The sequence below is a fragment of the Argiope bruennichi genome, chromosome 5, assembly GCF_947563725.1.
Source record: "Argiope bruennichi chromosome 5, qqArgBrue1.1, whole genome shotgun sequence".
Lineage (NCBI taxonomy): Eukaryota > Metazoa > Arthropoda > Arachnida > Araneae > Araneidae > Argiope > Argiope bruennichi.
The window spans coordinates 40,679,543-40,692,532 of record NC_079155.1 but is presented as its reverse complement, the minus strand read 5'-3'; the positions used below and the strand labels follow the sequence as shown (position 1 = coordinate 40,692,532).

The window sequence follows — 12,990 nt, the reverse complement described above, 5'->3', positions numbered from 1 at the left end:
AACATGGATACCACTTTCGGTGCCACTTGTAACCATCGAGCCACTTCCGCTTGAGACTGGCCAGCTTCAAGCCAGCCAACGGCTCTTCATCTCAAGGAATCGTCTAAACGATTATGAGAACTCATTCTCATTGGAAACAGGTTAAATTTTTTGTTTTAATGCAATATTCACAAAATTGCAGGTAAAAATCCCAGATGCCTAAGTGGTCTAATTTCAGTAGATCCTCAAAAACTAATGCTAAACAACATTTTTCCCCACAACAAAGGTTAACATCGTGTTACCGGTCCTTCACAATATATAAAATATAATTTGTTTAAATTTTATTTGTTGCCATTTAGAATTACTTTGAAAAACATTTTTGTGACCTTAATTTTGGACATGAGTGTAGATGGCTGAATGATGTGAAAAGAGTCCTGACTGTTCTGAGGATAAAGTACTGGAAGGGATTTGCTAGGAATAGAAAGCGCTGGAAAGTGAGCGTGGTTGATTCAGTCAAGGTCTGCAAAAGGGCTGTTGTGCTCATGAAGAAGAAGAAGAATCTACCATCAATGTACTATTCAGTTTTCCGTTGTTCTCAAGTGTTCTTTTAATGGGTCAGAAAGCGTATAACGAAGTAATTTGTGTAAAATCTTTGAAGTCAGATTGATCTGATTCTAGTAACTTTGCTTTAGGCGCTACCAATATTCAACATATTTAGTCCTCGAAAGTGCCCACCATTAGTGTATCATTAATGCAATATTTAGTTTTTAAACTGTCTGGCAGTCTTGCAAGTACATTGAAACAACGTGTAAGGAAGTCACTTGTGTAACGCACCTCTTGTGTAAGGCTGACTGAACACTTTTTTGCAATTTTCCTTTATTATTCATTTTAGACACTTATAACCTACAGTTTATCATTATAATTGCTGATCTGATTGTAATTAATGAATATTCGTGCATCTTATTTTTCTGTTTTCTTCCAGTCAAACGTTACTCAGTGGTCAAGCTATTAAGACTTTGGCATAACTAAACAGGAGATGTATTGATTGTACCATTATCTTATCTCCTTATTCATGGTTATTCAAAAACTGATGGATTGATTTGCTATTTACTTACCGGCTGTTTGTTTTATAATTCAATCAATACTAGATGTTTTATGGATTTTTCTCTAAGCGATATCCAAAAGTGTCTTAGTTACTCTAAAATTGCACGAGGAAGCAATCAAACTCAGTGTAAAAGTAAAATGTAACTGATCAACTGATGCCTAGGAATCTCAAGAATATTGCTGAATTTCATATAATTTAACCATAATAATTAGTACTCTAATTTTTGTAAATAAAAGTTTGAAATTTATCTTATGAACATCACATGTTTATATAGTTCTGATAAAGTCTATTAAATAAAAAGAGATAAAATAATATTATAAAGTTATTATATGACTGATTAATCGTAAGTTTAAATACTTCTACGAAAAACCTCACATTGTAAGTTATATTACTGACTCTCCGACGCTCCTCGAAAATACAGAATGACAGGACCGCCGTTACAGCCACATTGACGGGAACTGTGGTTGAATCTTAAGGGCCATCACCGGCCACGGTACAACCCTTCCCTAAGGAAGTATGTAACGTCGACGATGGAGGCCCCACCTTTTCGTGTACCCTCCAGGCTGGCGAGAACCACCCACCATACCGGAAGCTTCTTGTTCTTCTTTCGAGGTGCCTCCCTCCTCCTCTCTGCCTGGAGTTAACATCAATTTGTAAAACGATACTAATTGGTCGATTAATTTAATGAATCAAAATTTATTGTCGAGTTTTGTCTTTCAAGTTCGCAGCATTACAAATTTTACAATATTTATTTAAAAATAATAGATTTGAATTATTTCTAGACTTTGTTAATCTTCTGAAGGAGAGTTGTTGAATTAAACAATTATTGTTGAATCTGCTGAATTATCTCTCTCAAGATTGAAAAGAATAAAAAGGTTACTTGAAATATAGCATTAATCAAGAACATTTTATATATTAAGCCATTTAAAAATTTGCTTTGTTTACACGAAAAGTCAAAAGTTAAATTATGAGGATATAAATATAATATTTGCTATAAATCTAAGAAACATATCTAAAAAAACAAAACAAACAAACAACAACAACAACACACGTATTGTAATCAGAATCTATTAATTATATACCAACTTCTGTTTTCCAAGCTTGTGAAGCAACTAAGTTTTTTCTTATTTGATTTATTATTCATTGTGGGTTGAAATGTTAAATTATAAAATTATTTTTATAAAGTTATCACTTTCACACGTTTTTAAATTCTTCATATCCCGAAATTAACTTAAAAAAATTAAATGTAAAAAAATTAATAAATTAAATATAAAATTGTAAAATGCAATAAATTAATGCTTAATTGTATGAAACTGATTGAGAAGCCCGCCAGTTAATCTTACGCAAAGTCTCGATTTTGTTCCCAATAAAAAAAAAAGCTATCATCAGATTAATATCTATTGTGCCAGCAATATTAAATTAAATCATAATGATAAACGGCTTTTTCTTACGAATCTAACCGGGATGAATCATTCCTTTTTCTCACAATAATTATTTTGTGATAATTTTTAAAAAAATATCATAAAAATTGCACCACGAATATCAATTCATTTTTCTGCTCAACTGGTTTCAACTGATAATAGTAATTAAACACGAAAAATTAGATCATCAATCACACCAGTTACTTTTTCGCTTATATTTCAAACATAATCACAGCATATTCTGTTGCGTATGCGTAAAAACAGGAAACAAATTTACTGTCATTGCCTATGAGAACAACTCTTTGCTTGACAGAAACATACTAAGAAACAGCCTTTCATTAAAAAATATGACTGAATACGAAACCTTTATATTGCACTTACCAAAGTAATTTCTACCGACACTTTTGAATCATCCTTCACTTTTGAAATTAAATATGTGCTTGCATACTAAATCAGAAGGAGTGTTCTACCCGTAACCTCTTTGCATATTCTACAATCAAGATCTTTCTTTCCTTTCTCCGCATGAAATTGTGGATCTTGGGTAATGGAACGAATACATTACTGAATGGAATGGACCGAATACATGGCATTACTGAACGATAGTAACGAAATATAGATTTTGTAATGCTAATAATGTTACTTCTCTGCAATCAAAATCTTACTCTCCTTTATCCGCATGGAATAACCCCCGGGGTTGCACCTCGAAATGAGGATGAGATGCTTCAGGCATGGTGTTTGGATCTCGCCACCCTGGAGGGTACACTAATAGGTGTTGGATCTGACTCCTCCCATCGATGACGGTACGTACTTCCTTCGGGGAGGGTTGTACCGTGGATGGTGAAGGCCCTTAGGACTCAACCACAGTTTCCGCCAATGTTGCTGTTGCGGCGGTCCGGTCATTCAGTTTTTATGGTTTTAATCCATGCGCCTTCGTGGCGGGTCGGAGAGTTAGATGGTTGACTTATCCGCATGGAATTGTGGATCTTGGGCAATGGCATGAATACTTTGAATGGCATTGCTGAATAATAGCAACGAAATATAGATCTTTAATGTAAATCCTGCCTTTTTACCTAATCTATCGCGACAGTATGTATTTTTGAGGAGTTTTGCAGGCGATTGATACCAAAATTGGACACGGAGCTACAGTTGTAGTCCGAACTGAACATACCGAATTTCATTGATTTAAATCATTGTGTGTTAAGTTATTGCCTTTACATGCTTGCGAAAGTACAGACCGACAGACGGCTAACTGTTTCAGGAATTTGATTCAAAATTTGACAAGAGATTGATTTGATTTGACTTATCTCTATGCGTCTTGTAGTTACTGAATTATCTTATTGTGTACTTGTTTTAAGAAACAGTATCAGCACTTTAAAAAAAAATTCTTTATGAAAGTATTACAACACTGTGGAAAAAATATTGAATATATTTCGGAGTATTTATGTCGTACGAAAAGACGATTGATAACTTTTCTTTTAAAACATCGTAATTAATTTTGCTATTTTCTGTAAGACTTTCAGATATTTTTTTCTATAAATCAAAGCAATTCACTTATATATCCCGCACTACTTTATAGGCATCGTTAAAATAAAAAGGACGACTAACTACATTGGACAATTGGAGCTAAACACTCTATGACTTAAAAAGACAATCAATTGTAGCCAAGAGATATAAAAGCAGAAATAAAATGGTATTAGAACAATAACGTTCCATCATATCATCGAAGTCAATTCTTTTAAATGGCTAAACTAATTTATGTTTTTTTTCTCCATTTGATCTATTTAGTATCTTGTTTATCATGTAACAAATCCTGTGTTTAAGCTTTTTTCATCATTTTTTTCTAAATATTTGTGAAAATGCAAACTTTTTGGCGTAGAAATAGATTAATATATACATTAAATTTAGTCAGTGAAAATTATTTCCGCTTTATCACATCTGCTTATAAAAATTATATTTATCTTTTAATTTGCAAATGGTAAACAATTATAGTAAAAGAAATTTCAGGTGCACATTAAGTAGAGTATATTTAATATATTTATACGTTTTACAAGTTTATTTTCAATTAGCCTTTAGAAATATATTATTTCGAATCTGTGATGCGGCTTCCCAGCATAGTTGGTTCCATAGGAGGTCCCAGAGCTTGGCGACCATTTGGCGACTTGGCGACGAATTTGTCGACTTCGGCGCAAAAATAGATTATACCCGAAACATCGAGAATTTTCCCATTCCGTCCAGTAGGAACCGAGATACGCCTCCAACGTTCCTGATTGGTTGAGAGGCTTCGAGCCCCGCCTCCTGAGACCTATAAAAGGAGCTGCAGCTGACGGGGAGTGGTAGTGAATTGAGTAGTCGGAAGCGACAGAGAAGAGTGGTCGGAATCGACGGTAAAGAACTGGCCTTCCAGAAATAAGCGGAGCAGCGACGGAGTTAAGCTAGTGCTGAACTAAGCTGTGCGCTACTGTCTGCAGTAGAGTCTTGTTGTATGCTGCACGTCTCGGCTGAAGATAATCATCTTCTATGCTGTATATAGCTGTCGTCCTTGTGCTGTCCTGTGTGTCTTCGTGTAAATAAACGTCGTTGTTTCTTTTTCTACTGCCGCCTGCTGATTGAGCGTTCTCCACACCATATAACTCCTACTATCCAAACGAACCCGGAAATTTCGTAATAATATTTTAATTATTATAACCAGAAAACTTTGTATGAAAGCATGCTTAAAATAGCCATGTAAAGATTTGGAGTTATAAATCTCCCACAAGATCAATGAAAACATAAATTGCTCCTGAGCAGACTTGCCAAATAAAGGATTAATTCCTTAATTAAGGATGTTTCGGTCCTCGGAAAAGCATCGAGTTGAAAATAAATTCGTGAACTTGGGTTTGATTGCATGCAGTGCAAGAAATAATTTATTGGAACACTAGGTCTTTCTTGCTTTATGTGGAAATGGCTCTAAAATTGTTAATAATAATGTTTCAAGAATGATTTATTTTAATTAAATAGTAGAATTGAACTAAAATGTTAAATAAATTGAAAATATCTACTTTGTCCATATTCGGCGGGAGGTAATGAATGGGGATGGGCTGCCATTCGAGATCTTCTTCGAACTTCCATTTTTCTTCGGGTGCGTAGAAGGAGGCAAGATTCGCAGCAGCACTGGATAGGCACCGATTAATTGCTGAACTGTTCACATAGACCTAAAAAAAATGCATGAGGATTTCTTTATGAATTTTTTTATGTTTTTTACATTCTATATGAACTGTTACAAATCCGTTATGTTGCATCCCAGCACTGTTAATTCAATCACTGGAAAGACCGTTTTATAATCAGCTCTGTTGGATGCTGATCGGGTGCCGAGTCAGTGATTCCAGAGCTTAGCGACGAATTTGGAGAATAGATAATATTAGAAACTTCTAGAATTTTTGCTATTGAGCCAACAGGAATTGAGATATGCCTGATTGTTCCAGAAACTCTTCTGCCCGCCTCCGAGAATTATAAGAGGACGGCAGTCTCAAGCCGAAGGTGGTTGTGTACTGAATCGTGGAAAGAGTCAACGGCGAATATTTGAATCAATCCAGCGAAGAGTGATTGCTGAATTGAGCTGTGGGCCGAGTTTTGGTGTTTATTGTAGAAGCAGCATCGATTCGTGTGAGGTGTAGCCAGTCGTGTAGTAGTGAGTCGGCAGTTGGATACAGCTAAAGTGAGGAGACAGTCGAGAATTGCAGGTGTTTGAAGAGACCGTAGAGGGAAGCTACGAAGATTCCCTCCTGTTGAATTCTGTCTGGCTGCTTTGAGTACTGTGGTTGTTATTACTACCGAATGCTACTTGTGGGCTACTATTTATTGTAGTGTGTAGCAGGTGTTCGTCTCGGCTGTATATTTGTTGTCTGGGTATTTTTGTGTTCGTATTAATAAAAGTCATTCTTCATTATTGAGGTCTGCTGATCGTTTTCACACTATATACCCACTACAAGCGAACCGGTAACTTTATGGACCAAGTAGGATTGAAGTTCCGTAACAGAATTATTATCAAAAGTGTCAAAATTGGTTAAGTAAAATATTCCATTTGATCACGCGCCTGGATAAGACAGAGGAAAAGAGAAAAAGATAAAATAAAGATTTTTTGCATTTAATTAATTCGAGAGGATATAAAAATATAAGAAAAAGACCCTATGAAGCATTTAAAATGAGGCATTGAACGTTATCTTAACTAAGAAATAAATAAAAAAAAGTAACCTACATTTTAGAAAGAATATTTATAAATGACATAAATCTTCTGGCAAAATGAGCTGGAGATAAATTAACTCAAATTTATATTCACGCTTAAATAGGATGTTCGAGAAATTTTTAGATTTCAAATAATAGCCAAAAAATAATAAATCGATATAATAACCATAGTGATGTGAATTACTGAAAAAGGGCGCCAGAAAGCGTTCAAATTTCATACATAGCGGTTGCAGAAAAGGTGATTTGAACCTGAGTGTCACCAGATATTCTTTTGGTTTAATTTGAAATCTTTTGCAGGCAGATCTGTAGGGTTACAGTGACAGTTATTTAAATGAAGATGGGAACTCTACCTTCTCGCGTTGGCAGTTATCACTCTCTTTGGAGTTTTTAAAAACAAATTTAAGTGAAGAACAGAGAATTTAGGAAAAGCGCTTGTCAGAAAATGTGGCAAGTTCCATTTACAAATAACAATATGTTCTTTTACATACGCATTCATATCCTCCCATAGCCACATCATTAGTAAGCAAGTATTGAAGAAAATATGGGCAAGTCTTTTCAGAAGTAGGTATGTCCTATCAACATAATGAGAGTATTTCAATCCCCAATAAAATAAAAGTCATTTTGATCTGTCTCATTATAAGATGCGAAACCCCAACTTTTGTTTTGGAATCTAGCATATGAGACAGATTATTTCATGAATAAATTGACTTATTTACTGATGTGCAAATCATCATAAGCATGAACAAATAGCGAAGATTACTGTGTTGAGATCTGACATATTTGTTATTTTATATTTATAGCAATTCATTATATTTTTCCTTCAAACCAAATTGAAAGTTATTGTTAATATTTTCTGTTAGCATTTTTTTTTTTTTTTTAAATTTTGTATTCGATATTGTGCTTTTTTCGTGGATCACTATTTGTTCGATTTAAGGATTAGTTTCGATTTGAGTGTTCATTATTTTTTGGATAGAAAATGTACATAATATTATATATTTTCCCTATGAATACCTACTACAACTTTCAGTAGCAAATCTTTGAAAATTAGATATATTATTAAGAGAATAATAGTCTGTCTAGACGGTCATATCTTCTAGCAAAATATAATTAAATAAGAATGAATCGAAGTCGATTAATTCACTTAATTCACTTACCTCTCTCGGATTTGAAGTAACAAAATCCTTGTATAAATAGCGAAGAAATTTCCCGACTGCATAATGTTGCTTCCGTCCAATCTGAAATAAAAAGAAAGAAGATTAAGTGATCATAGAAATTTTATTAATAATTCTAAATTTCTCTTTTGTTCTCGTGTAATTTTTTTTAAAATTTAAATACTTCTTGATTTTGATTAATAATTAGTTACTGGACAACAAATATTTACCTGTAAATTCATTATGAGAAATACTATTCTACGATATTCCAATAATGTCTTGATATGAAAAAAAAGTTCATGAACTATTCCCTGTAGCATATTATGTACTGGACGAAATGCGACAAAATTCGGCCACTATACACATTAAAGTATGCGATTCCGATTTATCATATTTGCCTCTGGGAGAAATTCTTGAATGGGTGTTATCTTATACGGATAAAATTTCCGAATCTTACGCAATATCTTCTGCACCGTCGAGAACGGGATATATGTTTGTCGTGATATTGAACGTGCTCTGCTGGTACCCTGCTTATTAGCTATCGCCTGATCCATAACGGCTTTTGCAACTTCTTCAACTTGTTCCCGCTTGATACATTTACGTCCTTTGGCCTAGTTGCACACCAAAAATTCCTGTTGTTTCAAACTTTTCTACAATTCTTAGCAAGTTAGTTATGGTCATCTGTCCTCTACTTAACTGTTTTAACCGCCGGTAATCATGAAGAGCAACACTCATTTTCATCTCGCTGATAAAACAGTTTGACTAATAAGGCCTATTCATGTAGTGATAAAGTCACCGACGGGTGAATTCTTGCAAAATGACTTGAATTCCTGTGACCCTTCCTATTATCCTCTATATCATGTCACAAAGTACCCGTATGTGCAAATTACATAATGAAGCCAGATAGCGCCAGAATTTTCCCTATCGGCGTTTTTGGTAATACTTTTTTTTTTCTTGACAAATTGAAACCGCATACTTTAATGCGAATGGTGGCCAAACTTTGTTATATTTCGTCCAGCATATAACCCGCTACAGGGCTCCGAACACCTGTTATTTCTTGATCACTCTGTATATTACTATTTCTCAGGTATTCAATGATCTATATGATGAGATGCGATATCGTGTTTTGAGAACCACCTCTAGTTCTGTGGGAAAATAAAGGCAGTAGTGGTGAAATACTTTGATATTTTTCACTTTCTGTAAGCAAGTAATCATGTTGCTCCAATTTAATTGTAATTTCGCTTTGTATTCCGTTTTAATTTCACACAAATAATAATTTTTTTTTTACCTCTGTTAGCTCTGCCAATCCCAAGGGCCAGTTTTCTTCACAATTTGGATCAGTCGGGTATAAGAAGGTAGGAGCTCGATCCCCGTGTCGAAAAAGCTGAAAAGGAAAATAAGAAATTAATTCATATAAACATTCATTTTAGGATTCATTTTAATTTAATCCGTTAACTGCAGTCTTCCATAACAATATCATTTTATTTCCTTTTTAAAAATTTCAATAAGATTCTAAAATTTTCAAACAAATAACAAAATCTAGCCATTTGCAAGAAATGATATTGTTATGGAAGACTACAAATTCCATCTGGTGGGTATAATTATAAAAAGTCAGACAAGCATGATAACGGTAACGATGCTTTATTATATAGGAAAACATTAAATATAGATAATGGAACAGCAGCATTTGCAGTAAACAGTAGCACACAAGCAGCTAATCGCCATTAAACATCCGCAAAAACACAAAGCATTCTGAGAACTCGCGCAAAATCTTTTTTCAGAGGGGTCTTGCTCTGCTTTTCACTTGAATTCAGTTCAAATACTACTTGCTCATTCTCGTCTATGCGCCTCCACTTTTTATAGTTACCGAGAAAAACTAGCAAATGTTCTAAACCAATACGGAAAATCGAGTCCTAATACTGCTTAAATAGCATCCTTTTTAATAAAAAATCAGATAAAGAAAGTGAAAAAAAAAGTATTTGAATACACATCACTACACATAACGCACATTGAAGCCAACAAAATTGTAAAACAGAGCTCTTAAATGTGTGTAATATTTCTTAAGTAGAGGTATTCTCAAAAATAAAAATTACATATTTAATTTTTCTTTTAAAAAAATCATGTTTAAATAGTACAGAATACAAACTCTGGGAGTTAAATTAGCTTCAATAGATGGCCTTGGTCGTGGCATATAAAGTGTTGATGACAGTGCTTTTAAAATAGGAAATAAAATTTGGTTAATTAATTTAGAATAAAATTTTCCGTAATTTTTTCATATTCTCGAATTATTAGCCAAAAAGATATTTTCTTAATGGTAATTAAAACAAATCGTTTTTAAAATTTGAAATATTTTATTAAAAACTTTCAAAAATTCTTGGTCGTCTCAGCGTTTTCTTTCATCAACTCTCCAAGCACCATACTTTGAGAAGTCTATGCAAACATTTCTAATAATCGAATTATTTCTAATTAAAAAAATCGTATAACAAGAAAGGTAATAATATACTCATTATAATTATTGTGGATAATATTTACTATTAATATAAGTGTTAAAAATTTATAAACAAAAATTAAATAAGTAAAACTGTTCCTTTATAGATTTAATTATATTTTTACTATCAATTTTTGTCTAACAAATTATTTTCAAAACTTTTGAAAATTAGTCTGCATTAGATTCCAATATATAAAATCGATATAAATGTAAAATCAATGAAAAGTAAGTATTAATAGTGAAATTCAGCTATTACATTTTTGAAATGCATTAAATTTCTTATAGTTTTTTTATATTAATATATTAAAAAAGTGTCATAATTATTATATTTATATAATAACATAAAAATATGTTTTATAATTATTATGTTTATGTATTAAAGAATATATTATAATTATTATAATAATTCATATATCTACATATCAAAATTTGCGATTAGATACACAAAAGATATTTTATGCCAATGAAATAAGTATAAATTACATACTGCCTAAACTGTAAATATAAAATATGCTGCGTAAATTTTCAACTTGAGGATGGTCTTGCTTACTTCTGAAATATGCATTTTCATTAGAAGAAATCAAAATGCTATTTATGATTCTGTAGTTTAGACAAACAATGCTACGATGAAGATTATTCGAAAAAGCTATAATTTGTTTAGTTAGAAAATGTTAATTTAATGAGTCTTCTATATAATATAGTAATTAATATTTTTCACAGATTATCTTCGACTAACAATGATCAAAATTATAAGATTTTTTTAAAGATTTATTATTTTTATTTTATATTTCAATATATGCTTCGATTCGTGTCTTCCAGTAAGTATTCTGTGTGAGCGGTAAAACTAAATAGTATTAGTCAATGAAGTAATTAAAAGTATTAAAAATGATACAAAACCCTTAATTATTTTCTAACAATTCCAGTCATTTTGAGTTAAATTATTTAAAATTTCATACTTAGAGGAATCTCAATAAGTATATTCATTTCGAAGAATTGAAATGGCAGATTGCTTTTGAAAAATTCAATTCAATAATAATAAATATGATAACAGCAGCTAAGAAAAAGATAACTCAACCATTAAAGTGAATAATTCTCTAAAGTGAATGATATACTCCGTAAATTTTAATGTTTTTAGATAGTAAGTAATAAAAAGTGATCACATAGACCGTTGACTTCGTTAACGGTTTTTCGTAAAACCTTTTACGAAAATTGTTTAAATTATTATAAGTTGCTTAGAAAATATTTATTATTTTAAACATAATATCTCTTAAAAATTCCATTTTTATTATCACAAAAACTAAATTGTTCATTTACAAAACTTTTGATTAGTCCCGTTCTAACGTAGGATGCTGATACATAGACAAGAATTGAGAGCGATAAAGAGACTCTTGCTCCATTTAAAAAAGGGATTTTAAGAAGCATATTTGGTGGAATTAAATACCAAAGTTATTGAAGGAGTAGAACCAAATCGGAAATTTACAAACTATTTAAAGAGCCAGACATTTTAAAATTTACAGCAATGCAGAGAATTAAATGGTTAGGGCATTTGTTAAGATTGGATGACAATCGAGTCACTAAAACAAGTCTTTTTGCTAAACCATCTGGTACCCGAAAAAAAGAAGAGCAAAACTCAGGTAGTTATTCAGGTGGAATAACTACTTGGAAAAGGCTTGAAAACTATTAAAGTGACCAATTGGAAAACATTAGACAAGAACAGGGCGGTGCAGAATGGAATTCTGAGGAAGCCGAGGGCATATCTGGGGTTGTTATGCCAGTGAGGAAAGAGAATTTTTAAAAATGTTTATCTATTTAATCTTGCAATTACCTTGTTTTCAAATGTTGTTAATCTATTTACCAGATATTTATCTAATTAGGTACCATCAACAAAAGAAGCTTTCAATTTGGAATCGTAGTCAACTTCATCCATTTCAGCTTGATAAGAGTGCTAGAAAGGGATTACTAGGTTCTGGCATGAATAATGATACAATCTAATTATTCCTATTGTAATTATTTGTTAAAATAATATACGATAATATATAAAATATGAAGTAATATATAAACTATAAGAATACAAAACCAAAATTAAAAGTCAAAAGTAAACCGAAGAAATGAAGAAAAATGCCCAACACATTTAAAAAAAAAGGGTAGAAAAGATTTTAAAAAGTAAACGAATGTGTAAAAAGTTACAATTCAAGGAAATAAATCGTAAATTAATAGTAACAGTAGAAATACAATGTAAAACGGAATTTGAGACGGGGGGAAGTATATATTAATCACAACAAGAAATAAAATCAATGTGGATTGCACAAGGAATTCTAAAATTTTCTGCCAATGGTATGGAACAATGAAGTAAAAAGATTCTGGCATTAACTTTTGGGCTGTCTCTAAATGCTATAGTAGACCATTGTAGAAAGATGCAAAGAACGATGTAAATGTGAGATAAAAAAATAATATAATCAAAAATGAAAAAACGCTGGAGATAAAGAAAATAATAATAATAAAACGAAGAAAAGTCCGAAAGGGAAAAGAACATTATGAAGATGTATCATTATGTCAGTATGAATGAAAGGCCGATGTCTAAGTAATTGTTTGTAATGATTGTCCTGTTTCACATTCTTACATTTT

The 12,990-nt window shown here is 32.1% G+C and overlaps 1 protein-coding gene across 1 annotated transcript in view; it reads right to left on the bottom strand.

The window, feature by feature from the left end:
* LOC129968248 (testicular acid phosphatase homolog) overlaps positions 1-12,990 on the bottom strand; it is a 28,625-nt gene that overhangs the window by 14,182 nt on the left and 1,453 nt on the right. The window contains exons 2-4 of the mRNA XM_056082103.1: positions 9,166-9,261; positions 7,881-7,961; positions 5,544-5,696 (exon numbers count right to left, since the gene is read on the bottom strand). Coding sequence (XP_055938078.1) covers positions 5,544-5,696; positions 7,881-7,961; positions 9,166-9,261 — 330 coding nt within the window. The remainder of the gene's footprint in view (positions 1-5,543; positions 5,697-7,880; positions 7,962-9,165; positions 9,262-12,990) is intronic.